Consider the following 26,615-nt stretch of genomic DNA (forward strand, 5'->3'; position numbering starts at 1 on the left):
TGGCTCTCCTAAAGCAACCAAATCATTTTGAAGATATAGCAATTTTATTAGGCATGTAAACAACACAGCGGTGTACACCGAGCTCCCAGCAAAGCATTGGCAGCTTGCTGAGCAGCCTTGAGCAAAAGCAGAACCAGAACTTATATACCTTTGGCCTACTACATTTCAAAGACAAGACAAAGAAAAACTAAAAGACAGACAAGTGGAAATTACAGCATGACATTGGAATGTTTCTGATAAACCCATTCATGGGACCTTCTTATTTTTTATCCCTTCCTCCTAGGTCAGCATGTCAGCTATACTATCTTTGAGATATGGTCAGTGAATAGAAACAATTTGGTTTACTGGGCCTCAGGTTCCTGACTGAGTCTTGCCCCATTGCCACTCAGGGTCAATTCACCTTGCTGTGAATGTTTTCTTACAAGGGGGTTTTAAGTAGTTCACATGTGGGGGGGCAGGGATCTCCGAAATTTAGCAGTGAATGCAGCTCATATGTGAGTGGAGGGCTACCTTTTACCACCATGCAGGATACAGACATTGGTTAAGATAATGAATGTCGTCGTTCAGTCGTTAAGTCATGTCCAACTCTTCGTGACCCCATGAACCATATAGCGCCAGGCCTTCCTGTCTTTCACTGCCTCCTGGAGTTTGCTCAATTTCATGTTCATTGCTTCAGTGATGCTACCTAACCATCTCATCCTCTGCCGTCTCCTTCTCCTTTTGCCTTCAATCTTTCCCAGCATCAGGGTCTTTTCCAGAGTTCTCTCTTCGTATTAGGTGGCCAAAGTATCTGAGCTTGACCTTCACTATCAATCCTTCCAATGAGCAGTCAGGGTTGATTTCCTTTAGGATTGACTGGTTTGGCCTCCTTGCAGTCCAAGGGACTCCTAAGAGTTCTGCAGCACCACAGTTCAAAGGCATACATTCTTCAGTGCTCAGCCTTCCTTATGGTCCAGCTCTCACAGCCATACATTACTACTGGAAAAACCATAGCTTTGATTATGCGGATCTTTGTCGGCAAGGTGATGTCTCTGCTTTTTAATATGCTGTCCAGGTTTGCCATAGCTTTCCTCTCAAGGAACAAGTATCTTTTAATTTCATGGCTGCAGTCTCCATCTGCGGTGATCTTGGAGTCCAAATAAATAAAGTCTGTTACTGCTTCCATTTCTACCCCTTCTTTTTTCAAGGAATTGATGGGTCCAGATGCCATGATTTTAGTTTTTTAATGTTGAGTTTCAAGCCAGCTTTCGCACTCTCCTCTTTCACCCTCATCAAGAGACTCTTTAGTTCTTCTTCACTTTCTGCCATTAGGGTGGTGTCATCTGCATATCTGAGGCTGTTGATATTTCTGCCTGCAATCTTAATTCTAGCTTGTGATTCTTCCAGCATGGCATTTCTCATGATGTGCTCTGCATATAAGTTAAATAAGCAGGGTGACAGTATACAGCCTTGTCATACTCCTTTCCTTATTTTGAACCAACTGGTTGTTCCATGACCGGTTCTAACTGTTGGATCTTGGCCCACATACAGATTTCTCAGGAGACAGGTAAGGTGGTCTGGTACTCCCATCTCTTTAAGAATTTGCCACAGTTTGTTGTGATCCACACAATCGAAGGCTTTTGCATAGTCAATGAAGCAGAAGTAGATATTTTTCTGGAACTCTCGTGCTTTCTCCATGATCCAGCAAATGTTGGCAATTTGATCTCTAGTTCCTCTGCCTCTTCGAAACCCAGCTTGTACATCCAGTTGTTCTTGGTTCACGTACTGCTGAAGCCTAGCTTGTAGGATTTTGAGCATAACGTTGCTAGCATGTGAAATGAGTGCAATTGTGCGGTAGTTTGAGCATTCTTTGGCATTGCCCTTCTTTGGAATTGGAATGTAAACTGACCTTTTTCAATCCCGTGGCCATTGTTGAGTTTTCCAAACCTGTTGGCATATTGAGTGCAGCACTTTAAAAGCATCATCTTTTAGTATTTTAAATAGCTCAGCTGGAATACTGTCATCTCCACTACTTTGTTGTTAGTAATGCTTCCTAAGGCCCACTTGATTTCTCCCTCTAGGATGTCCAGCTCAAGGTCAGTGATCACACCAGCGTGGACATCAGGGACATTAAGATCTTTCTTATATAGTTCTTCTGTGTATTCTTGCCACCTCTTCTTAATCTCTGCTAATGCTTCTGTTAGGTCCCTGCCTTTTTTGTCCTTTATCATGCCCATCTTTGCAGAAAATGTTCCCTTGATATCTCCAATTTTCTTGAAGAGATCTCTAGTCTTCCCCATTCTATTGTTTTCCCCGATTTCTTTGCATTGTTCGTTTAAGAAGGCCTTCTTATCTCACCTTGCTGTTCTCTGGAAGTCTGCATTCAGTTGGTTATATCTTTCCCTTTCACCCTTGTTTTTCACATTCCTTCTTTCCACAGCTATTTGTAAAGCCTCATCAGACAGCCACTTTGCTTTCTTGCATTTCTTTTTCTTTGGAATGGTTTTAGTTGCTGCCTCCTGTACAGTGTTATGAACTTCCATCCATAGTTCTTCAGGCACCCTGTCTACCAAATTGAATCCCCTAAATCTATTCTTCACCTTCACCGTGTACTCACAAAGAATATGATTTAAGTCATACCTGAATGGTCTAGTGGTTTTCCCTACGTTCTTCAATTTAAGCCTAAGTTTTGCAATAAGAAGCTCATGGTGTGAGCCACACTCAGCTCCCAGTCTTGTTTTTACTAACTGTATAGAGCTTCTCCATCTTTGGTTGCAAACTACATAAACAGTCTGGTTTCAGCATTGACCATCTGGTGATGTCCATGTGTAGAGTCGTCTCTTGTGTTGTTGGAAAAGAGTGTTTGCTATGACCAGCTTTTTCTCTTGACAAAATTCTATTAGCCTTTGCCCTGATTCATTTTGTACTCCAAGGCCAAACTTGCCTGTTATTCCGATTATTTCTTGACTTCCTACTTTAGCATTCCAATCCCCTATGATGAAAAGGACATCTTTTTTTGGTGCTAGTTCTAGAAGGTGTTGTAGGTCTTCATAGAACTGGTCAACTTCAGCTTCTTCGGTATCAGTGGTTGGGGCATAGACTTGGATTACTGTGATCTTGAATGGTAATTCATTAAAGATAATGAATAGACCATCTTAAAACAATAAAAACCATGAGTTCCTTTATACAGTATGCTCCTAATTTGAATTTCAGGTAGAAATCAGAAACAAATAAGAACAAGTATTTTGGAAACCTTTTTTTATAGTAATAAGTTTTTATTATATTATTGTGAAATTTACCTAATACTTTATATTGTTTTGGTACAGTGGTATTTGTGCAGTATTGATGAAAGATTATTAACACTCTAATGTTTAGGTAACTTAAACCATTGAAGATAAAAAAGAAAGAAATAGTATATCAATATTATGTTTTAAAATGTCAATGTTAATTAGCGTAAAATTAGTAAGCTTTTTCATCCAGAACTGAATACAGTATAACATCAAAAAACCATTGCAGATTGCATCAAAGTATTTGTTGTACAATAAAGTTTTCAATCTTGAGCTGATTACTTAGTATTAAGGTTTTCACTGTAATATTAATGTTTGTACATGTTGAAAAAAGGGGGAAAAAAAGATAAAGCGAATTTGACAACTAAAACTTCAAAGAATAAAGAAAGAAAAAAGGGGGAAAAAAGAAAAAGGCTATTTGGTTCCTAACTTCCTCCTTTTTGTGCATCTGCTAATTCACAATATTTATAAACATTTGGGCCCCCTTAGAAGCCAGACTCTAGATGTTTATATTTGCCATGCTGTGTGATGTATGTATGGGAACCATTCTTGCTTAAATGTGATTAAACTGACTTAACCTAGCTAAATACTGTTAATTTCGCCATTGCTGCATATTCTCCAAGTTTAAGTTCCCAATTGGATATTGTCAGAATTATATCTTTCTTCCAGTATTGGGCAAAATTAATTCTGGTTGCTGTGAGCATTTATCTCATTAATTTTTGATGTTTCTTGTTGATATTTTTCTAGGATTATTCCTAGCAGAAAAAAACTATGGTTGCATTTCAAATTTAAACTCCAAAAATTTCTGCATTGTACTATCTATATATTTCCAGTAATTTTAAGGTTTTTTTACATGTCTACCACATGTGGTAAAACATTCCTTCTGTTGCATTGCATTTCCAAGTATTTTGGAAAACTTTGAAACCCTGGGATGGGAGTATGAGTGCATAATCTATTACTTATCTAGAAACTGCACATCTTTTAAATATTGGCTGTAGGTAGTACTTCCTAATTCTTCTCATTATTTTTGTGTGTTTACAGCCTAAAGGTAATTGGATATGATTCATTCTTAATAAAAATTCACTTCTGCATTACCCTGTCCCTCAGGTTATGTTAAATCGGTTTGATAAATCCATGAATCTACTTCTCCTATATACAGAAACACAAAAGGATTGTTCTGATGTTTCAACTGAATGTCTGGAGGGTTTAAACTGCACAGGGACAGAGCCGTGAATGTTGGTCTCATCTCTTTCTCTTCCCACTTGCACACCTTCCATGGGAAGGCTGAAAGAAAACTGCTGTTGGCTTTACCTGAACTTTCACTTACTGGCTCAGATATGCCCCTAATCTTGGATCCTGCTTTATGAAAATCCTGGATTGTGTGGAGAACTGTATTCAAATTCAAGCAAAGACAAGTAAGCTAAGCAACAAATGTTTAGGAACAGTATGGCATAGAGATGTGTGTGCAGCTTGTCGTTATAACTTGTGGACCTTTATGCATTCAGATGAATGTCTGAACATAACTATAGACAATTTAACATTTAGAATTTGAGATTGAATATTTCTAGTCCAGGAACCTGTGCAACCTTACTGTTTCTAATCAGTGCATTGCAATCTGCCCAGATAACTTTCCATCCTTTTTCCCCTGCAGTTTTTGAAAATCGTTAACAATCTAACTTAGTAAGTAATAGGCTTTGTCATTGCAGGTAGTTATGTGCCATCATGTGTACATATATTGGCATATGATTTACTCTTCAGTGAGTAGTGCAGTTTGTGTAATGTAGTATAATCCATCTTCATCAGCAATTGTGCATGTAGCCATATAGGTTTCTCCATCTTAAGGATTTTTCCATAGTCTTTGGAGGGAACCTTGTATGTCAGCTAGGGCAACCTCTAATTGGTACAAAAAACCTAGAGCCATGACATCCTGGAGGAGGAGGAGGAGGAGGAGGAGGAGGAACCACCCCTCCCTCTTCCATAGCCTTTGAACCACTGTTACCAAATGTTCTCCTAAAACTTAATTCCATTGGATATAATCCAGTTCTACAATGCTATTCTCTTAAGTACAGTCCTTCAGATATTGAAGATTGCTGGGCCCTACAGGATTCAAATACCAGTTTAGTTTATTTCCAAAGGTTTGTCAGTCTTAAAACCTTTTAGTTGTTTCTGAGTTGTTTATCATAGTATTATATCTTCTTCTTAAACATATTTTGGTTACATGTTATTGCTGGTTTTCCTCTCTTAGATTTTAAGTTTATGGTTACTAACTCTTATGGTTTTAAGGTTGTGGTTCAAATTGGTCAGGAACCCATGAGTCTAAGAGCGCACCTTCTGAAGATATGCAGAAAGAAAAAGCAGAACTGAGGCATACATTGCCGAATTGTGTTCTGAAAAACATCCTGTGAGGGGCTTGAAGATTCAGGTCATGGATGAATTCACGAGGTAGGAGCTGAGCAGCTGAAGCGCCATCACAGACAGTAAGACCAATGTCATACATTGTTCCAGCAGTGACGGCTTTAATGCTTCTGTACTCAAGGCACAGTTGCTAATCTTTTAGTGCCAGCAAGAAATGCTTCTTGCTAATAGAAGTGTGCAAAAGCCCTGGCCATTTTGGAAATGTTCCAAGCTTTGTTTTGAATTATGACTTTGAAATAACTTGAACTCTTTCTCATTCCAAACATTTTTACACCACTCCTTTGTCACTAGACCTAATTACTCCTAAGAAATCTTTATCTTCAAGGGAGCATTCCTATGCCTGGCCGTCTTTTCTGACTTTGCATTTCCAGGCATTCGCATTCCTGGAAGTGTAGGGAGGTCTTTGGATCAAGTTCAGAAACAGATGTCAGCTGCCCAGCTATGGATCCCCAGTGGCTCTTCCCTCAAAAGCATTGACCTATCAGATTTGTGGGGCTTTCCCAAGAAGAGGTTTGTTTATATGGCCTCATGACATTGAAATTTATACTGTGTTTAAGACTTCATAAGTCTTTACAGCATGCCAATGACATCTTGAAGTAAAGTGAGCAGAAAGCATGTTGCAGGAGATCTATGTAAAACATAACTACCTCCATTATCTTTCAATAGGGAAACTCCAGCTCACTCCCTTTTTATCATCTTCCTGAAGGCTTGATTCAGTTTTGGTTGTTGAAGGCATTTCTCTGTAGCTATTTTCTATCTGGATCCTCAGAGCAAATTTTATTGACTAATACAGAAAAGCCATTTTTTTAGGTCCATTTATTCAAAATGCCTTTTGATTCTTCTGTTCCTTTACAGACACTTTCTTCCAAACATATCCTACCTATTAAATTCTCCGTTTCTTCCTTAAAAGCCTCTTCCTACTAGCTACAGCCTTTGACTGTCCAAAAGGTCTTCATAGATACATACTAATCACACTATTCCCTACATACTAATCACAGGGCAAGCAGTGTTATGTAGAGTGTACACAAAGAGTGGTGCATACTGAACAAAAGAAATTAAAGGCAGGAGATTTGGGGGGGGGGAGAGTTTTAATATCCAATTTATACCAGCACCATTCTCTATAGATATCCATGTCCTTCTGTCCTTGCTTCTATCACATCCATACACTGGCTATTGTCTTTAATTTTCTTATCTTCTCTCTTTAAGGATTTCACCAACTCCTTCTAACCATGGCTTTGTCATCTTCCCTTTCCTCTCAACCAATTCACTCTCATTCAAATATTTGTTTTGGGATTTGATCCTTATTCATTCTCTCTATATGATTAAACTTCTTCAACATACTACTTTTGCACCAGCCACTCACTTTTTTATTCTCAGTCATTCTTGACCCTCTCTCTTCCTATTTTACCATACCCACTTCTTAAGCAACCCATTTCCACTGCATTCATCTTACTTTTATTGTCTTCCTAATATACCCATTTCTCATTTCCATATAACAAAGTGGGCAGAAGCATGCTGTCATCTACAGATGTTTTCATTTATTTCAACAAATATTTATTCCTTGCAACAGACCACATACTATCTACTAGCTGTTTGCCAGCATTTGCACATCATAAAATGTCTCCACCTCATCTTCACTAATACAACAAAGTGTGCAAAATTTGCTGCTTCAATACATTTATTGTATCTTCCAGCAGAGCAACTGGGCTATGCTTACTGCTGGTGTAGAGATTGTAGAGTGGAAATCAATTTACAGTGTCAGGCAAGAAAATAAATATATGACAATCATACTGCAGATCACCTCTGCAGAACCTTTACTATTCTACACCTTTATTCTTGTTGATGCCGTAAAGCTAGAGTCTGTTGATAAAGCAGGCTTTTTTCTTGTTTTCAGATATTTCTCAAAGGTTGCTAATATACCCGTGATGTATTGCTTTTGATGAGATAATTTGCCATGTGACGTATGGTGCTCTTCTTGTAGTTGTTGTAGAAAATTTGGGCTTATATTACATGGTGATTTCTGGCCTTTTTCTCCAAGGCTGATGGGAGGACATGTAGACCACTTTTAGCTCTATATACAGTATCTTAGACCTCTTTTTTCCTGCTAAATTCTGAATCTTCCTAAGCTTGCAAATATGTTCTTGTTCACGTGAGATGGCACTTGGGGATTTGTGCCACATAAGGACCCATATTCAAAGAATGAGTTCACAGATAATATTCCAAGCCTGACCTTTGCCCTAAAATCATACAGAGAGAGAGAGAGAAATACAAAAGCAAATCAAATTCTGTTTCTTAATTTCATTGCTCCAGTATAATTTTGGGATGAATGGCGGTAAGGGAGAGGTCAACTCCAGAAATCTGGTATGGATCAATAAGTGTACTTTCAGGTTTTGACAGGAACAGCCTGCCTCAAATTCTTATAGCTACCCTGAACTTGCTTACTTTCCATGTGTTACATGAGAGCTACTGCCAATGAGTGCTGTTGGCACATATACAGGTAGTCCTCAACTTATGACTGTTGTCCCAGCCCAAGCCTGGGTCCAGTCCCGGTGTGCTAAACGCCCAAAGAAACACACTGAGGTGGAGATTGAAGTAAAACTTTATTCTGCACAGAAAAAAGGACACAAGGACACAAGATGTTCAGTGGTCTTTTATAGTTCTTTATCACAAACCTAACTCATTGTGGTCACAGTTTGACCTTTCCTTTAGATGATGATCTCTAACTGCTGTTTCGGCTATTTCTTATACAATATTTTATAATGATCAGCAATACTGGACATATATAAGATTACATGAACATTTCTAATGCCTCTCCTAATCTATATTTACCATATTGCAACAGTAGCTGCTGTCTACTAACATCGATTCCAACAACAGCTTCCCATTTCATGTTTCCTGTCTACTAGCCTTTCGCCTTGTCATGAGACATTTGGGGTTACCTTCAGCAGGCTTAGCTTTTGCACTGCTTTTCTAACTTTTGCCCTCAAGCTTCTAATTTCTATCATTTGATTGTTTCTATAAGCATCCCTATAAATGTTAGCAATTTGTGGGATAACTCATTCTTGTTCATCACAACCATTCATTCATCAACCATTCAAAGTTACAATAGCACTGAATCAATGGGGTACAACTGGTCCTCAGACTTCTGGCTGTCCCAGCACCTCTGCGGTCACATGATCGTGATCTGAATGCTTGGCAACCCATTCACACTTACAACCAGTTGCGAAGTGCCCCACAATCACATAATTGCTATTTGCAACCTTCCATGCTGACTTCCCCAGAAAGTCAAAGGGAAGGTTGCTGGGGTAAGTCTCCCCTACCTGTGCACCCTCGCTCAGACCCTCTGTGCTTGTGCCATACCAGCCACTCATGGACCCCATGCATCCTCCCTGACCCACTCAGTGCCTCTTGCACACCCTCGCACACCCTCTCTGACTCACATAGCCCCTCGTGCACCCTTCTCAACCTGCGCAGCGCCTCTCATGCACTCCCACACACCTTCCTCGACCCTCCCGGATCTATGTGGCACCTCTTACACATCCCCTCACACACACTCTCCAACCCACATGGCACCTCTTGCACACCCTCCCCAGCCCTCCCCCAGACCCCCACCCACCCCTCGTTCCACCCAGCAGCAGCCACTTTCCTGCCTGCGGGCCTAGAACTTTGGTCATGGGAAGCCAGCAGGAAGTTGCCTCGCTTAACATTTGTGGGTTTCAGTTAATGATGGTCACACTTTACGACCACATTGCTTAGTGGCAGAAATTCCAGTCCCAATTGCTGTCATAAGTCGAGGACTACCTAATATAAATAGCTATACATATAGGTTATGCTGCACATAACTTCAATATCCAAGAAGGAAAGCCCCCAGACAGTTACTCCTTTAAATCTGAATTTCAGTATATTAAAACCAGTATATTAAATTTCAGAATATTAAAACAGTATATATATCAGGGTCTGGGTTCTAGTAATGTACAGGGAGGCTTAAAATATCTTTTGGTCCAAAGTCATTGATTCCTAATTCAGCATCAGGAGAGTTTACCTGATTCATCTGATGTTGAGTTTTAACACCATCAAGATTCAATGCTGTAGTTTTAATTAAGCTATGTTAGCAACTATTATTCTCAGTAAATATTAGTGATGGATTTTTCATTCTTTATATATCAGAAAGCAAAAACCTTGAGCACTAAACTTGGGGTTTTTAAAGGAATTGGCTGGTGTTTAGATATTATAGTAGATAGCATCTTTTTCTACCTGTGTGTAAAAAGAGCTAGAGATCATTTCAAATGATAGGTCACAGGAACAGATTCAGAATCAACTGCCCCTAAATCTTGGATTTTGTTATGGATTTGCAGCATAATTGTTGATTATGCATGGTGATTAAGGTTGTCAAACAGAACTTCGTGTTACACTAAATCCCTGGATTTACTGCAGAATACCAAGATAATGCATCTTTGTTTATATTCGTAATTAATGCTGTTGAAGAAGGTATGCTGAAAAGCTTGTGTAAACGAGATTTATCTGTTGAATGAGATTACAATTGTATGTCACCATTCAAACAGTAATTGGTGCATTTCATTAGAACATAATTGAAAACAAGATTGATGTTAGTGCCATGCAATAAATGATCTTGATAAATATTTTACTGTGTGCCATGATATTGAGGGTATGTTTACAAAGAGGCTGATTATCTTGCTATTTTTAAAGGGGAGTATGCATTTCATGAGCTGAATGATTAAGAAAGGTCCTCCATAATGACTAATATTTATTTCTTTTTATGGGGATCACAAAAACTCTAAACTCCAAGACACCTTCACTCTAAATAAGCCATTTTTCCTAAGTTGAGAAATAGGCTATAATTATCTTCCTTTTATGGTAGCCTGAAACACCTAAGCAGGAACTGATTGGTTGATCATGTGCCATCAAGTCAGTGTCATCTCTTAGCAACCACAAAGATAGATTTTCTCCACAATGATCTGTCCCTAACCTGGTCCTTCAGGTCTTTTAACACTCATCTTCTTCCAATCCTGCTTCCCTTAATATATATTCAGCACTGGATTGAATAAATAAGGAGAGAGCATATAGCCTTCTCTCACTTCTTTGCCAATCTGGAGCCAGTTTGTTTTGCCATGTTCTGTCTGTACAGTGACTTCTAGATTGCATATAGGTTGTGCATATAGAAAATGAGATGTTCTGGGATTCCCACCTTTCTAAGCATATTCCCCATGTTGAAGTGATTGACATAGTCAAAGAGCTTTCTATAATCAATGAAGCACATACTAACTTATTTTTGGTATTCTTTGGGCTTCTCAATTATCCAGTGTGTTTCGCAATATTGTCCCACGCTCCTTGGCCTAGCTTGAACATCTGGCATCTCCTTTTCCATGTAGGGCTCTACATGGATGATCCTAAGCATTATATTGCTAGCATATGAAATTGTATGATATTGTATGATACTTTCTGCAAGCAGGAACTACAGACTGTATTTCTTTCATTGGAACATTACTATCCCTTACAACAGGGCCCTTCCTCCCACTGCAACTTTCTCCTACTGCTTTTGAGTGAAATATCAAGAGGAGGAGAATGGAAAACTTAACCCTGCCAATCCATAAGTTGTAGTGATCGAGTGTTGTAATGTGTGAAATGTAATGCTATCATTTTGCTAATATAGTGACTTCTGATCTAGTAGCTCCTTCTTGTACTTCAGCATACCCTCTCCCCAGAAGTTCTGGCAGCTTCTACGCTGGTTATATTTTGAAAACAATTAAAATCAATGTAGTTCTAGTGTGCCTTCAGTCCTGGATGATTTGGGTAACCATCATAGATAAAGCTGATCATATCTGTGTCTTTTGCTTTTTGCCTTTATTGACTTTATCCAGTGTTTTAACTTTATGTTTTGTTGTTAGCAGCTCAGGATTCTTTTAGATTGGGGCAGATTATAAATCCAATCATATTAACTAACTAATTAAAGCTGATGCATCCTTAAGAATTATTACCAAGATCACCATTAGCCCATCTATCATTAGAACAATGAGAAGTATAACCCAAATGCTGAAAGTTTCAAATCATCTGCAGGCTTGCAACCTACCCACCTCATCTAGTCGCAACTACAAAATGTGGCTATGGTGACAGCCACAACAATCCTAGCACTTTATGTCTGCTTTTGTTGATCCATGCTGACCTATAAATACCGTCTATAAGATGATTTCAGAACCTCACTTCAGCATTGTTTGGCTATGCTATTTTATCAGTCCTTTTCCCAAAATTAAAGTGGTTTCTATTTAAGTTTCTATGGTCTTTTGAAGGATATGGTTTTATGAGTACATATAGGCAGGATAGTGCAGATGAACCGAAGCAGTAGTTTAAAAGTAGATGCCCTCGCAATTATGCTTTAGCATGTCATTCTGAATTCAGTGAATCCATTCCTGGTTTATTACGTTAAGGACACACCAAGGCATACAATATCTTTCTAGGCCATTCCATATAGTTAGAATCCTCTTAAATGTCAATTACAAGATCCTTCATTGGTTCCACTGTTCGGTCTGCATTTGTGAGGGGAAGGTCACCAGAATGAGGTGAAAATTCCACTGTGAATCTTATCTGTGTCTCTTGGCAACAGCTTTCCCAACAATCTATCTATGTACTTTTGTCACAGGGAGATGTTATTGGATCTTTATAATCAAGGCAGGAGATTCAAGTATTAGAATGAAATTGCATGTATAGATGTATTTTTAAAATAAAAAGCATGTTGGTTAATTAACTTCTGATCAACGGGTAAAATTATTGCCTTTGCTCTTGTGTTCTCCTGGAAGGGAATAATTGATTCTTCGGATGATGATACTTCAATATCAGAATCACAAAGGTATGGCAGTCTCAGCTGAAAGGTCATTGATTTTAATAAAATAAAGACTGCATCCTCAGTCAAAGCAGTTGCTAGCACAGTGATTTGGCTCCAGGCATGTTTGACATAATTATTTACCACTTAAGGAAAACATGCTTGATAATGATGGCTAATTTTATGCCCAACATGGAATGTTACAGTGGATTTAAAAAAAAAACATAAGAAATAATTAGATCCATAAGAAATAACAGTCTACAGTTGCAGCCATGCATAGTGCAGATTCAGTGCCCAGGGTCTGCCAAGTTAGTAAATAAATCACTGCAGGCATATTACCATAAATTGACAGGCAGTTTAGAGTGAAATAATCCTTCTTTGTTCATTCAATGAATCAAAACAGTTCTGATGGCTAAATAATAACAACTTGGGGAAGGAAGGAAGGAAGGAAGGAAGGAAGGAAGGAAGGAAGGAAGGAAGGAAGGAAGGAAGGAAGGAAGGAAGGAAGGAAGGGAGGGAGGGAGGGAGGGAGGGAGGGAGGGAGGATTTGGCAGGTTTAACACAAAATTATCAATTATCTGGATTTACAAACTGGTTTACAAGAAAAGTTAAAACAAAAATAAAATAAAAATTGTTCATGGCAGAAAACAGCACTAACAACACTAATAATTCCATAAAACTGTGATTCAAAAATCAGTTGAAAACCTGGCCAAAAGAAAAGAAATCTTAGCTTTGAATTGTATTTAAAATAGAAACAGACATTCAGTGGAAAAGTTTGAGGACTAGTAAAATATGTTCTAACTAATCAGTTCCAATCAATACTAATTCCTATATTTTTAATTAATTGCAGCTTCAAACTAGTTTTAAAAGGTGTCATATTAGCAATAATAAGGATCAATTTACCAAAACTGTTTTAATAAAATACATTATAAAATACATTTTTATTTGTTTCTAATTTCCTAGACTTAGCAATCACTGTGTGTAAGGTTTAAAGTATTTGGTTGGGAGTGGGGAGGTCCCTCAGCCATAGAAAGTCACTGGATGACTTTGGGCCAGTCACTTTCTCTCAGTCCACCTGATCTTACAGAGTTGTTATTATGGGGATAAAATAGAGGGAGATCCCCACATAAACTATTTCAAGCTCCTGAAGGTTAGGCAGGACCTATGTCTAATGGAGGTTCGTATGGGCATGCTGGGACAAGGCTCCCACAGGTATGCCACATTAGTTTGCGGGTTTCATAGCTGATAAAGTCATTCATATCCACTCAAATCTGGATGCCAATTGAACAGTGATAAGTAAATGTATGGTAATTGGGATTCTTTTGAGCTAGTTAAGCCTGAGGAAGTAGATGAGGTCCTTAGTAGTTAGAATGCTACCATTTAAGGGTTTGATCCACTTGAGGCCACTTAAAGGTTTGATCCATGCCATTCCTTCAACCAGAGAGACAAAGCATGAGCGGCTGGATATGAGAGATTGCCAACCATTCACTAGGGGAAGGCATGGTGCTATCACCATTGAGAGAGGTGATGGTTGTGCCTTCTTCTGAATCAGACTTTCCTAGTTCCAGCTGTGCTTGATAACTTGATAACCAGTTTCCAACTTTGCATTGGCCCTGGCTACAGGGTTTGGTCTCATCATTGGCCCTCATGATTTGGGAATGTGTTCTACAGCAAGTCTTGGATACCACAAAATTCTTGAGAAGTTTCCATGAATTCAGAGATGATCCTTTAAAAACCTAACAACAGTAATAAATAACATTTAGTATTTGATAGACATATAATAGCATTTTATAGTATTTGATAAATTGCAGCTATGAATGAAAATTAGTATTTCAAAATAAAATAAATGCTGATTTTAAACGTATACTATAACTAAAATGTGCATCACTTGTTGGCTAATTGAGCTATAATTCACATTTATATGCAAATTCAATTTTTCATGCAAATGTTATTGTTTAAAAATTACACATATTTGTGAAGATTCATTTCAGGTCTACTTAGGGAAGAAAAAAAGCACCATTGTGTGCACTATTAGAAACAGGAGTACTGCAAAAAAAGATTATCTCAAGTGCTGTCCTCCTTCTGAAGTGATTAATGAGGCTCTGTAGGATGCAGGAAATGAAAACTAGAAATCTGGATAAGTAATGATTGCTCCAAGAGAATGAATACCTCTGAAAGTACAGAACAAACTGATAGGTTGACCTCCAATAAATTACTCTAGGAATTTTCAAACTGAGAAAAGGAAAGTTTTGCTCTTTTCTGGATGCGGGATTCTGTAGAGCAGTGTTTCTCAACCTTGGCAGCTTTGAGAGGGGTGGACTCCAACTCCCAGAATTCCCCAGCCAGCATGGCTGGCTGGGGAATTCTGGGAGTTGGAATTCACCCCTCTCAAAGCTGCCAAGGTTGAGAAACATGCTGTAGAGCTTAGTGGCAGTGCCAAGACACCTCTTTAGGAGGTAGACAGTGCCCTGGACTGTTTTGATTTAAGATTATAATGTTCCAGAGGCAGCCATGAAAGAAAAATACAGGGTATTTAAGCAAAACATTTAGCATCGCTCTTAGGAACTGTCAAGAAACAGTGAAGCAAGGAAAACATTCGTGTATGCTGATTTCCACAGCTGAGTTCTGCACCAGCTCAAGCTTGCTAGCCTGTGTTAACTGTTTTTCCTGCTTGTTTTCTTCTCTTTCATTGAAATATATTTTCAGAAAACAAGAAAGGGAGAGGGGGAAAAACACAGAGGTTAGGCCATCAGGAAAAAGCAGAATGTATAAAGAGGAAAACAGCATGAATAAAAGGCAGGTTGGGGCTAAAATTTGGTGAGCTGTCTTAGACATGGTTTAGAAGAAACTATTTCACTAGCCTGAATATCCCAAGATTATTTTCCATTCTTTCAAGCTTTGGGGAAGAGTGAAGGCTGAACCCCTGATGGATGGATGGCTTTTCTTTCTGGTTATATGTTGTCTTGGGGGCACTCATTATTTCATTTTGGGGCTTGTAGTTTTTTACATTTTAATTGTATGCTTCCCAGAGTTGTTGGCAGTTGGGCAGCCCATAAATTCTATTAGTAGTAGTAGTAGTAGTAATACCTCTTTGTGGTAATAACTTATCATAGTAAAGAAGTTCTTGCCTCTCAACATAGTCATACAAATTTGTCTCTCCCATCTTGACAAATGTCCAAGAACCATTTTTTTTCTGTGTGCTGTTAAGAGATACAGTCTTAATATGTGTGTGTGTGTGTGTGTGTGTGTGTGTAGATGTATTCTTTGCTTATTCTGTACAAAGTGTGAGGATGACTAGATGGTGGCATCACCTGATTCTTCTATGTCATTATCCCCCTTTCCAGTCTGGTATAAGAGATTCAGTCTATACATTGTAGGATATTTACATTGCATGGATAACGTTGTTGAGAATACCTTGGACCCCAAGAATTTGGAACTTCAGTACTAGATAAAGTGAAACCCTCCTGCTCCCTGGAAGTACAGATAGTGAAACTAGAGCTCAAATATTCTAGACCATAGAGCAAATTTGCAAGAGATGTCGGAGAGGCCCTTGAGACTTTGAACGATCAAAGGCAATTGAAAAAGAAGCCATCAAAAGGCAGCATGGCCAGATACAATCTCTGATGACACAAGCAGAAACACGCAAGTACTCAAAGAAGCAATTGCAGCAAATCCCAACATAATGATGTTCATCACATCACAAAGAATTGGAAGCAACTGAGGAAGAAATGTTATTTACATTATTTATACGATTAGACTAATAGTAGCAATAGCACTGTAAATAGTACTTATTTTCAAGATCTTTCATTAATTTTACATGAGTATCCCTGATACAGGGATTGTGGGATCCTACAAGAGTCTCACAGCCTTGTGTATTTTATTAACTCACCTCTAAATTTATTATGCTTAATTAGATATTAGCTTTCCATATTTATTTTAGAATGTATCTCTGAAGGCTGAGCCTGTAGTCAGGAAATATGGTTAAAAAAAAACAACCCTGATATCTTCAGTTTTTCAAAGGTTACATGGAAAAGAGCCTGGGGAATTGATAGCTACTTCTTACTTATATATTTGAAATTTGGCCTGTTTGACTGTAAATTAGAAATAGATCAATTCTACCAATCTCTTGCTCACATGCTTCCTTAATTCATCTAATTTATTTTGTCTGTAGATAGAAGAGAGACAGGATTAGCATAATGGATTGAGACTGCCAAAATACAAAATAGGATCTGTTAGAAACTATGCCTTCCTTTTTTCTATATACTCTCATGATATCTTTAAAACAGTCCGGGTCTCAGGCCAGAGCCCTTAAGACTTAAGTGGGGCTTATATAGTTTTCGATGTTATATTAGCTCCTGACCAGTAGGAGGCACTATACAACCGGGTTGATCCTTATTGGGACTCTTCAGGCATAGGTAACCTTCATACTAGATGTTTAATAGGTTGGAGACTAGTATTAGGATGCCTATGCCTGAAGAATCCCAATAAGGATGAAAACCAGTTGTGTAGCGCCTCCTACTGTTCAGGACCTAATATAATATTGACATAGAACCTCACTACCAATCTATTATGGCATGAGCTTTAAGTAGTGGAGCCTACTGCCATGAAGTGGTGTTTGATGCCAAGCAAGTTAGTAGACTTATCACATGCTTACAGTTCATGGGAATTGTTTTTAGCTCTGCTGCTAGTCTAGCAACTTTCTTACAAGTCTGACCACACAATAATTGTGTGTGTTAAAGGCCACAGTGAAAGTTTCAATATTCTTTCCAAATGGGTTTGGTAAAGATCTAAACGTTCTAAAGTTTTTAAAGTATTACTTTTAAATATTAACAGAAGGCAGCAAGTGTGACTTGTCTGCAAGCTATCACTGTTTGCAATTGTCTAATACTATGAACACATTGCTTAATGTAAATCAGAATTATAAATAACTATCTGTGGGTTTGAGAGCACAGATGATGCCATTCCTGACCTAGAGACAGAGAGGCTCTTTGTGCTATTCTGATTATGACTAAATAGTATTTTAGTAAACTCCAAGTATTCCACATTATGTCAGCCTACATTCAAGAGTGTTTTTGGTTTTTTTGTTTTGCTTGCAGAAATAATTTAAAAGAAAGCAAGAACAAAATGCAGGTACTTTGAGTATCCTTTTCAACTGAAAAGTGAATGAAACCATCAGCCAGTAAATAGCAGACCATCATTAGTGGCCTTACCTCTTATTTCCCAGCCCCCTTTGGAGAGCCACCCCACCCCTCTCTTTGAGAAAAAGCTAATATCTCAGGGCCTTTTTGAGAGTCCACTGACTATAGGTTTTTTTCTCACTATAATATCTATCAGTGTAATTTTCTAATTATTTTTTGTCCATTGAAAACAATAGCCAGTAAACGTGTGAGAAAATGCAAAATATTGAAATCATTCAGTAATATCAGTCATATATTAGCTAATTAGTTACTAGGATTATTGGATAACAGTAACTATCATTTTAATCATTGTAATGCATGCAACTTCTTACTGTATTATCCATTAGTGCATATTTTCTTGTTTGCCTGTTTGGCACACTTCACACCCAAAAAAAATAGGACTAGCAGATCTGAGCCATAAAAATCCGGATGACCACTAGACGGCGCTAGATGTAGTAAAGAGCTAGAGTTTTCTGTATCTCTTTGTTGCCTGCGAGTGTGCCATCTGGATTTTTGCAACCCAGATCTGGTAGATCTAGTTCTTCATTCTGGAATGAAAAGTATTGATCCATCTGAACAAAGTCTGGAATGGGTGCTCTGTTCTCCACCCCTCCTCTTAAAAGACAGCCCTGTAGTAGCTCCATTTCTGCTTTTCCAGTTTTTATTCAAGAGATTAGAGATAAAATAGCATGCTGAAACAGAGCTTCTTGGTGGTTTTGTACGGGCAGGGAGAATATGAAGAGAATATTCTTCATTCAGAAGAGAGCTGTGCTTTTGGGAGGTGTTAAGAGTTCTGTGTGAATCACCTGAGCATGACTTGTAGTTGTAGAAGTATCTTAATGTCGTATTCCCAATTTTTTATGCATGTGAAAAATCCACTGTATGGCATCTGCATTACCAAGTTAGAAGCAGAATATATTAGGGGCACTTCATTCCTGGGTTAATTTCCTTCTTAAAAACCATTCTCATACACCTTTTAGGCTCGTCCTTCTCGGCCTGTATTTTCTGCATCTGGGGCCCGCTTTTAATATAGTAAACGTCACTGGACACCAAATCTTATCCACCAACTGGCAAGTAGATTATGTCCCTCCCACAAAAAAAAGTGTCATTAATGCATGTTGTAGAAGGGTGTAGCTTGAACCAAAATTGATGAAGGAAATATAATACCATGTCATTGAAATACCAGTATGTCCAAATGAATGTATTTTCTTAGATTCAGCATCCATTCAGAGGAAGTATTTTCGAGTTGCAAACAAGTCTCATCCTCCCAAAAACACAGCTGGTGATGTGAGCCCTTTTTGATGTTACAGACTTGAATCTCCGACACGCTCTTTGGTGATGGAGGCTCCCAAGGGAATTCAGATCAATGCTGAGGCTGGCAACCTGGAAGCGATGTGCAGGACGGAGCTTAAGCTGCAATCCAAAGACGGCGAGGTACGGAGAAGGTTCAGTAAACCTCAAAGCTAAGATCAGGACCATGTTGTTGGTCTTTTGTCAAGGCTGCCTAATTGGCGATGATTACAGAACAGAGCTTAGTATATTTAGGCAATTTGCAAATTTAAAAAATAGGATGGTAATTCCATTTAGCATTGGAAATTCTCTTGGCAATTCCATTTAGCATTGCTTTTAAAAAGCAATATGGATAGCTAATATATTAAAGCTCCTCATAAAGATGATGGAACTCATTGTATGCTAACTGTGCTTCTCCCATACAAAGTGGCAAGATGATTAATTAGCGTTAAAAGGCTGGGATAATAGCATTGGTTGTGGGAAACAGATTTATGTAGCTGTAAAAATGAGTAGTACCACTAAATTCTCATTTTGTTTGACACTTTAAAGTAAGATTTACTTGACCAGCATAATTACTTCTCATATCATTTATTTTTGTGGTGAAGTGGGATTAACTCACCTCTATTGATCTGTAAAGCTTGGCATCACTTTTTTTTTAATAGGTTAAAACAAACTCTTTAGACACTTAAAGATATTTAAGAGTCTGCAATGATAGTTCACAAGTTGAATAACTCAGGCATTACCCACTAATTAATTATCTAGGTGTATCATGCTAATTTCAATACAATTGGAACTACACACTATTTTAACATTTAGTTTTCTTAGCTAAGCCTCTTGTGCAAATGTAGACTGTTAGCATCCCATTTTACAGGGAGGTGGGAAAGAGGTCAGGGCTCCGCCCATGATGATCACGTGACCTGGGCTGACCATGGCAGCACAGCAGTGCTGAAGCAGACACAGATTTCCCAAATTTCAATCCCACAGGAGTAATGAGTCCCAGATTTTGGACACATTCTGTAAGTTAGCCTATTTGAGGTACCTTGGTTCAAAAGCTGTTGCCCTATGACACATTGTTTCGCCTAGTTGAAGGCTACAGACATGAGAGTTTTAGTAGTATATAGAAAGTATGGATAAGGCAGCAACTATGACTGTATGTTTCAACAAGTAGAAGGTTGCAAATGTTTGTGGAAAGGTAATTTTCTCCCTGCTTGGCTCTACCTCCTATTCTGTTCTATCAGTAACATGTAACTATGGAGGTGGTGTCCTATTCTCTGCTCTCCTTGGTTTTCCCCATTAATGGTGACAACAAGCGATCCCAATCTTCAGATCAAGAAAGAAGAAAGATTCAATCATTTCTACCCTTTAAAGCAGCTTTTCTCAACCTTTTTACCCTGGAGGAACCCTTGAAATAATTTTCAGGTCTCAGGGGACCCCTGCATGAAAACTGTATCTACAACTCATGATATGTTAGTGTGATCAGTAAGTGGTAGATACAATAATCCAGTAAGAATTTTCAGTGCTTTTCTGAACAAACAAGTATACAGGTTAAAAGTATCACACAGATGTAAGAATAACTTTAAGCAAAGCTGCTGAATCCCCTTTTATCTCATAGACAAACAAGCAGTTAATCTTGCTCACAAATGCACAAACTCCAGGTTGCTCTTTTCCCAGTGTTACTCATGAAAAGCTCAGTGACGTATTAAGCCATCATAATGGCACAGTCTGTTTTAAGTGGGCTGTCTACTTCCAAACAATTCCAACTCTTCCCATACCTCTTCAGTCTCTACAGTCACTGACCACTTGCCCCAAACTGCCAGGCCTCTGTTTCTCTCTCTCTTCCTAACTGACAATGCACTTTTCCTCCTCAGTGGACATGGCCAATTGCTCCCTGTCCCTCCATTGGCCAACGTATTGCCAACTGAAATACTTGCTCCTTTGCAATCCCAGGTTCTCTTCCCTCTTTCTTGAGAAGGGAATCTGTGCTGAGCAGAATGCTGCAAGAACGAAACCCTCTGCTTTCTTTCTTCTCTCTCTCTCTCACTTACTCTCAAATCAGCGTTCTTTCTCTCTTTTTTCAGAGAGGAGAAATTTCCCATGTTCCCTCTTACCTTCATTTCTCTTGCCTTAGGGCCATTTGCCTCACTGGGACCTTCCCAGAGATGCCTATCTTTTACATGCACATCCTGCTTACTCCTGGCTCTTGCTCCCTGGGCAAGAGCCTCCAGTTCTGAAGTTCCCTAACCCTCATCTTCACCACATTGACTGCAGCAACAGCAGCATATCTCTTCTCTTTATCTCCACCTTGCTACTAGAGCTTCTCCAAAGGTCCTGTTCCCCATAACAACAGCAACAGCAGCCTTTTAAGTTACAGACCCAAGCCCCTAGCAGCCAGATTTAATGCTATCACAACCTTCTGGCAAACTCCAAACAATTTGCATAAAGCTTTTAGTTACCATTAAAATAGTAATTACTCCTAAACATTATTGCAACTATCAGGTTGCACTTAATTTGTAAAATAAACATTGACAGAGTTCAAATGAGCATAGAAAGAGCTCCTTCAGACCTGGGTGCCTTGTTCCAGAGATGTGGGAAATAGCTATAAATACAATGGCCAAGAGACACCTGAAAACAATCCATACATTTTAGAATCTCACTGAGCCCGAACACTGAAAATAGATTCTGAAAGTGAGCCTCAATAAATCCCAGTTCAAGGTAAGTCCTGTTTGTAGTTCTCTTTTTTGCCTTGTCTCTTGCATTCCCTGTGGTCTTCACTTTCTATTGCTTCTCTGTATGCATCTTGAAAATGCATCATTAAAGCAGACTCATTTTAACTGGGAACTGATTGGGAGAGGAGGATGCCAAACAGGATCTGATATTGTTAAAAAACATTAAGTATTAAAAGCTAATCTGGGTGAACTGCAACTTTTTTTTTAGGAAGGCAATCTAATTTTAGGAATTCAAATAATACGTAATTTTTGCTATGATTAATTGTGTCCATGCTGCTTAAAGAGCATTATCTATCAGCACAATCATCTTTTAGCCCAGTAACTGCACATTTTGTTGGTCACTTATAATCTAATGATATTGCATTTTTCTAGCACTGGATATTTGTTCCTGGAAAATTTAATTCATATATTTCATATATTTCAAACAATGAATTTCCTGTGGGTCATTAAACTGTCATACAAAGAACAATAAAATAATATCAAAGACCATAAATAACAATGTAGAAAGAGGAGAAAACTGTATGTTGTTTATTATTGCAATTATTAAGGATTTCTAGCCATGAAGCATTTTTTTAAACAGTAAATTCCACTTACACCATTTATAAGGAAGCAATTAATTTAGCTTGGATTTTCATTTAGATTTTCCAAGCTAATATGCAGACTGAAGCAGAGAAATATTTGCCCATTCTTACTTAACACATGATGCATGAGGAGGCCTAAGCGTGTCCCTGACCGTGTTTGGCTCCTCCTAGAGTCCCATCTGTGTATTAGCATGGGCATCGTGGAGGAATCTTGTCTTCTCACAGTCTGACCATTTTACATTCAGTGGTGAGGGATTACTAGCATTCAGATTTTCATCTTAAGGCAAATAGTTTTGGGGAGAGAAACGTTTGCAGGAGAGTGTATGTATATGTGCTGATGTTGTTCATCACTTTTAGTACTGGTATAAGCAGACTTTCTATAAGACACTGCTATTTATATAGGCCAACATATATAAGATGCACTACTTGATGTGAACCCTAGACGTTCCTCTTTGCTACAGCTTTGTATAGTGATAGATTCAGCTCAGCAATTTGCAAGAGAATATGGGATGTGCATATGCACACACATTGAGGACTGTTATGTATTATATGCAGAATTATGCAGGTAAGTGTCTAAATAAATACAATTATAACAGAAACATATTTTGGGCTCTGTGTTAACTTTAGCAGAAATGCCTACTTTTCACTGAGTACATATGTATACTACAGAGTGAACGGCATAGTTCATTTCCATCATGGGATTTTAAATCAAGAAACTGACCAAAAAAAAAATTCTTCTTCCTCTTCCTCTTCCCTTTCAGATAAAGTTGGAGGCTTCAAAAATCAAACTACCTAGATTGCCTCAGGGATCCTACACCCCTTCTGGATCCAGTCAAAAAATCTACGAGCTCTGCGTATGTTCCAATGGGAGGCTGTTTCTGTCCCAGGCAGGATCTAGCTCCACCTGCCAGATAAACCCAAGTGTCTGCCTTTGAAAGAGACTGTTTGCAGCAGGCTTCATGGCAGGACAGTTAAGCTGCCACTTAATTTTGCTAGAACACAGAAAGCCTATCAAAGACTTGTGTGTATGTTTGTGGGTGCGTGCGCGTGCATGTGTGTGTGTGTGTGTGAATATATAAATATATAGATATATATAGATATAAATATATATAGATATATATATCCTTTGCGTAAAATGAGGTTTCAGTACAAGAAATTCCAGGGTGACCCTCTTGGTGTAGCATTTATCATTCCTGCATCAAAATTTAAGAACTATGAGTGAATTGGATGCAGATCCTTTCAGGAGTATTCAGATTGTTGACCATAGGTCTCCATTCGCCAAGAAAAGGTTTTCAAACCTCTCCAAATTTATTGACTAGTTCACATGTGACATTTAATCTACACAGGTCTAAGGAGAAATTCTGTCATGTGACAAGACTGCACCCGTGGTTAATCTGCCACGCGTAAAAGCACTAGGTCTGCAGTTGCGGCTGCCCCAGGTGCCTGTGAAAGGGAGATAGAGATGCTACGTTTATGCGGTGTTGCATACAGATTCCTGTGTTGTTGGTTCTTCTGCGACCATATAGATATCTGTATCTGTGGAGATATAATGTTGTGTATAAAGACAACCTGAAGATGAAACCAAAAAAAGCAAAGGCAGCTAAACTTATAGCAGCTCTCCTCCGACCACTCATGAAGGTAGAGAACCCAAAAGGAAGGAAGGAAGGTAGAAGATATCCAGGCTATACGGATACTCTTTCAGTAAACAGAAGAACAGAAGTTTTTTAAAACATACATACATACATACATACATACATACGGATTAATTGGGAGGAGATGAGTTTGTACTGCAATTTCAGCTCCTAGCCCACAAACTACAATAACGCAGTCACTGTCTTCCCAGTTCACAGTGACCAACTTTATACTTTGAGAATCATGATTTTGATATATATCAATTGCCTGGTTAAACTGCCTTGTTAAAGAGGGCACCATGAAGAGAGACAAACATCTCTGATTATTATTGTGCCATTAAAATCCATCAAATTATAAAAAAATTCCTAGTGCTCAGGATACTGCAAGAAATCTGTGGTTAAATTAGACACTGTTTTTAACTAGAAGTATATATCGCAAAAGAAATGTCATGCAATGTAGTCCACAACCCTGAATCTAACACTCACAACTGATATCTCAACCCCCTAAAAGCATCGACTATAAAAAGGGGCAGTTGAAATGGAGTGGGGCCCTGTAGCTGATGCCTCTTTTGCTCCATCCATTGAAGGAGAAGGAGATGCTGGCTCTACGTCTGGCTTTACAGAGGGGGCTTCACAGAGATGGGAATCCTATATGAGCAGGATTCATACTGGAGAACCTTCATGATTACAGCATCATCAGATTTCACTCAGTGCATAGAGGCTGGAGAGTAAATCATTCCCCTTTACATCATATGGAGAATCTTCATACAGATTATTGCACTGGGGGCAAAAACCTGGGTTCTGTCAATGGACAATTAGAGAGACAGGGGTAAATCAGTTGTGTCCTGTAAAATTGATCTAGAAAGTATATCTGCAAGTTAAAGATAGCAGACTAGAACCAGCTGGGCAAGGGTAGACATGAAAAGGAGGCCAGACATTTTGTTCAGAATTATCTTGAAGTTCCTGCTATTAGGTTACAAGGAGTATCCAGTGCATCTCAGAATTGTCTTCAGAACAGGAAAAAGAATTGTTCCCCTGTTTCAGCAAGGCTTGCAAAAAAGCATAACTATAAAAATGAAACCATGATGCCATGAAGGAAACCCTTTAAATTAATGTTTCTTTTGACATCTGTGCATAGCATGCTGTTCTCAGAATCACCACCATAGGCACCATTAATGACCAGAAAGCTAGCATACCCAATGCAATAGGATGTAATGGAATGAATATGAATGTCAGAAAAAGGCAATTTCTTGTTCACTGAAAGACTAGGTATCTGCTGAACTTATAAAGATATAGACAGTTTATGATCAATGGATATCTCATTCATCCTTTTCTGTCAACAATTCAGGCTCTGATGGAACTTGGCATGAAGAAATTAAAACTGTAAAGGAAATACATTAGTGTATTGTCAAAGGCTTTCACGGCCAGCATACAAAGGCTGGTGTGGGTCTTCCGGGCTGTGTGGCCGTGTTCTGGAAGTTTTGTTTCCTAACGTTTCACCAGCATCTGTGACCGGCATCTTCAGAGTGCAGGAGCACAGACAGGAGCACATACTTTAGCCTTGTGAGCCTATTTTGGCCAGAAATAGTTTGATGTAAAAATATATTAATAGGAAGAAAATCAATGTCACAAGTTTTATACCGTGCAGAATCAGAGATGCTTATTTTAAAGCAAATTTTTAATGGTTTACAATTATGACATAAGACATGGGGGAGGGGAGTTTAAAACTGAGCCTGAGACATCTTTTCCACAGCACTTTGTCAAACCTTTGAGAAAAGGTCCAGGTGCTCTAACTGACATAGGTGGGATGGAAGTGTTGATATTTTGCTGCAAGACATCCGTTGTCATTGCTCAATTATAACAGGAGGGCAACCTCTGAGTAATCAGAGGTGCCACTCAGCTTTCCTGACCCTCTGGAGCAATGTTTCTCAACCTTGGGAACTTTAAGATGTGTGGACTTCAACTCCCAGAATTCCCCAGACAAGAATTCTGGGAGTTGAAGTCCACACATCTTAAAGTTCCCAAGGTTGAGAAACACTGATCTGGAGAGCTGCAGGAGGCTATCTTGTGATATCATCAGAAGAGGCTTCAAGATGGGCCTGGGAATGTGTGGCATCTTGGAGGCAAACCTTCCCATCATCACAAACATTCCCAGCAAAAAATCCTTTTAAAATCCCTTTTGAAAAAGTGATTAAGGAAGAATGGGAGCAGCAGAGAGGAAAACCTCTACAATCCTACCCTTAAAACCAAAAATGAACTCCACTTCAGAAAGGATGGGAGGCAGCATCTGGTTCATGATCTGTCTGCCACTACTCTGCAGCTTCTATCATAAAAAAGGCACATGATTTATACAACTCATTCCTTACCTGATCCTCATTTTTTTTTAATAATTTAGGAAATAGAACTGGTCTGTAACTTCTAAGATTTGTGGGGGCAAATAAGTTACTGGGTACTCTTCTAACAGGCTTGAAACTTCAAGCGAGTTTTGGGGATTTCTTCTGAGCTAAAGAACACCAAGAACTTCCTAGCAAGTCAGCTGAAGTTAGTTTAGATGACATTCTCACTGGTTTCAGTGGAGTTTGGATTAAGCCATTTCTAAATAAAATTAGGTGCTTCAGGTCACTGGTTAAAAAGGCTTGAAGATACCAGTAAAGTGCACTTTTGATGGACGGTAAAATGTGTAGTTACAGAATA

The 26,615-nt window shown here is 38.7% G+C and overlaps 1 protein-coding gene across 1 annotated transcript in view; it reads left to right on the forward strand.

Annotated features, from left to right (window-relative positions):
- The window catches only part of SGCD (sarcoglycan delta), a 185,628-nt gene extending 159,736 nt beyond the window's left edge, over positions 1-25,892 (forward strand). Inside the window, exons 7-8 of the mRNA XM_088133885.1 lie at positions 19,004-19,127; positions 23,052-25,892. Of these exons, the coding sequence (XP_087990011.1) occupies positions 19,004-19,127; positions 23,052-23,225 (298 nt within the window). The 3' untranslated portion in view covers positions 23,226-25,892. The remainder of the gene's footprint in view (positions 1-19,003; positions 19,128-23,051) is intronic.
- Positions 25,893-26,615: the final 723 nt, after the last annotated feature.

This window comes from Python bivittatus, unplaced genomic scaffold (genome assembly GCF_059951505.1).
Source record: "Python bivittatus isolate LINGU-HERP-01145 unplaced genomic scaffold, Pbiv_v1 ctg000080_np1212, whole genome shotgun sequence".
Classification (NCBI taxonomy): Eukaryota; Metazoa; Chordata; class Lepidosauria; order Squamata; family Pythonidae; genus Python; species Python bivittatus.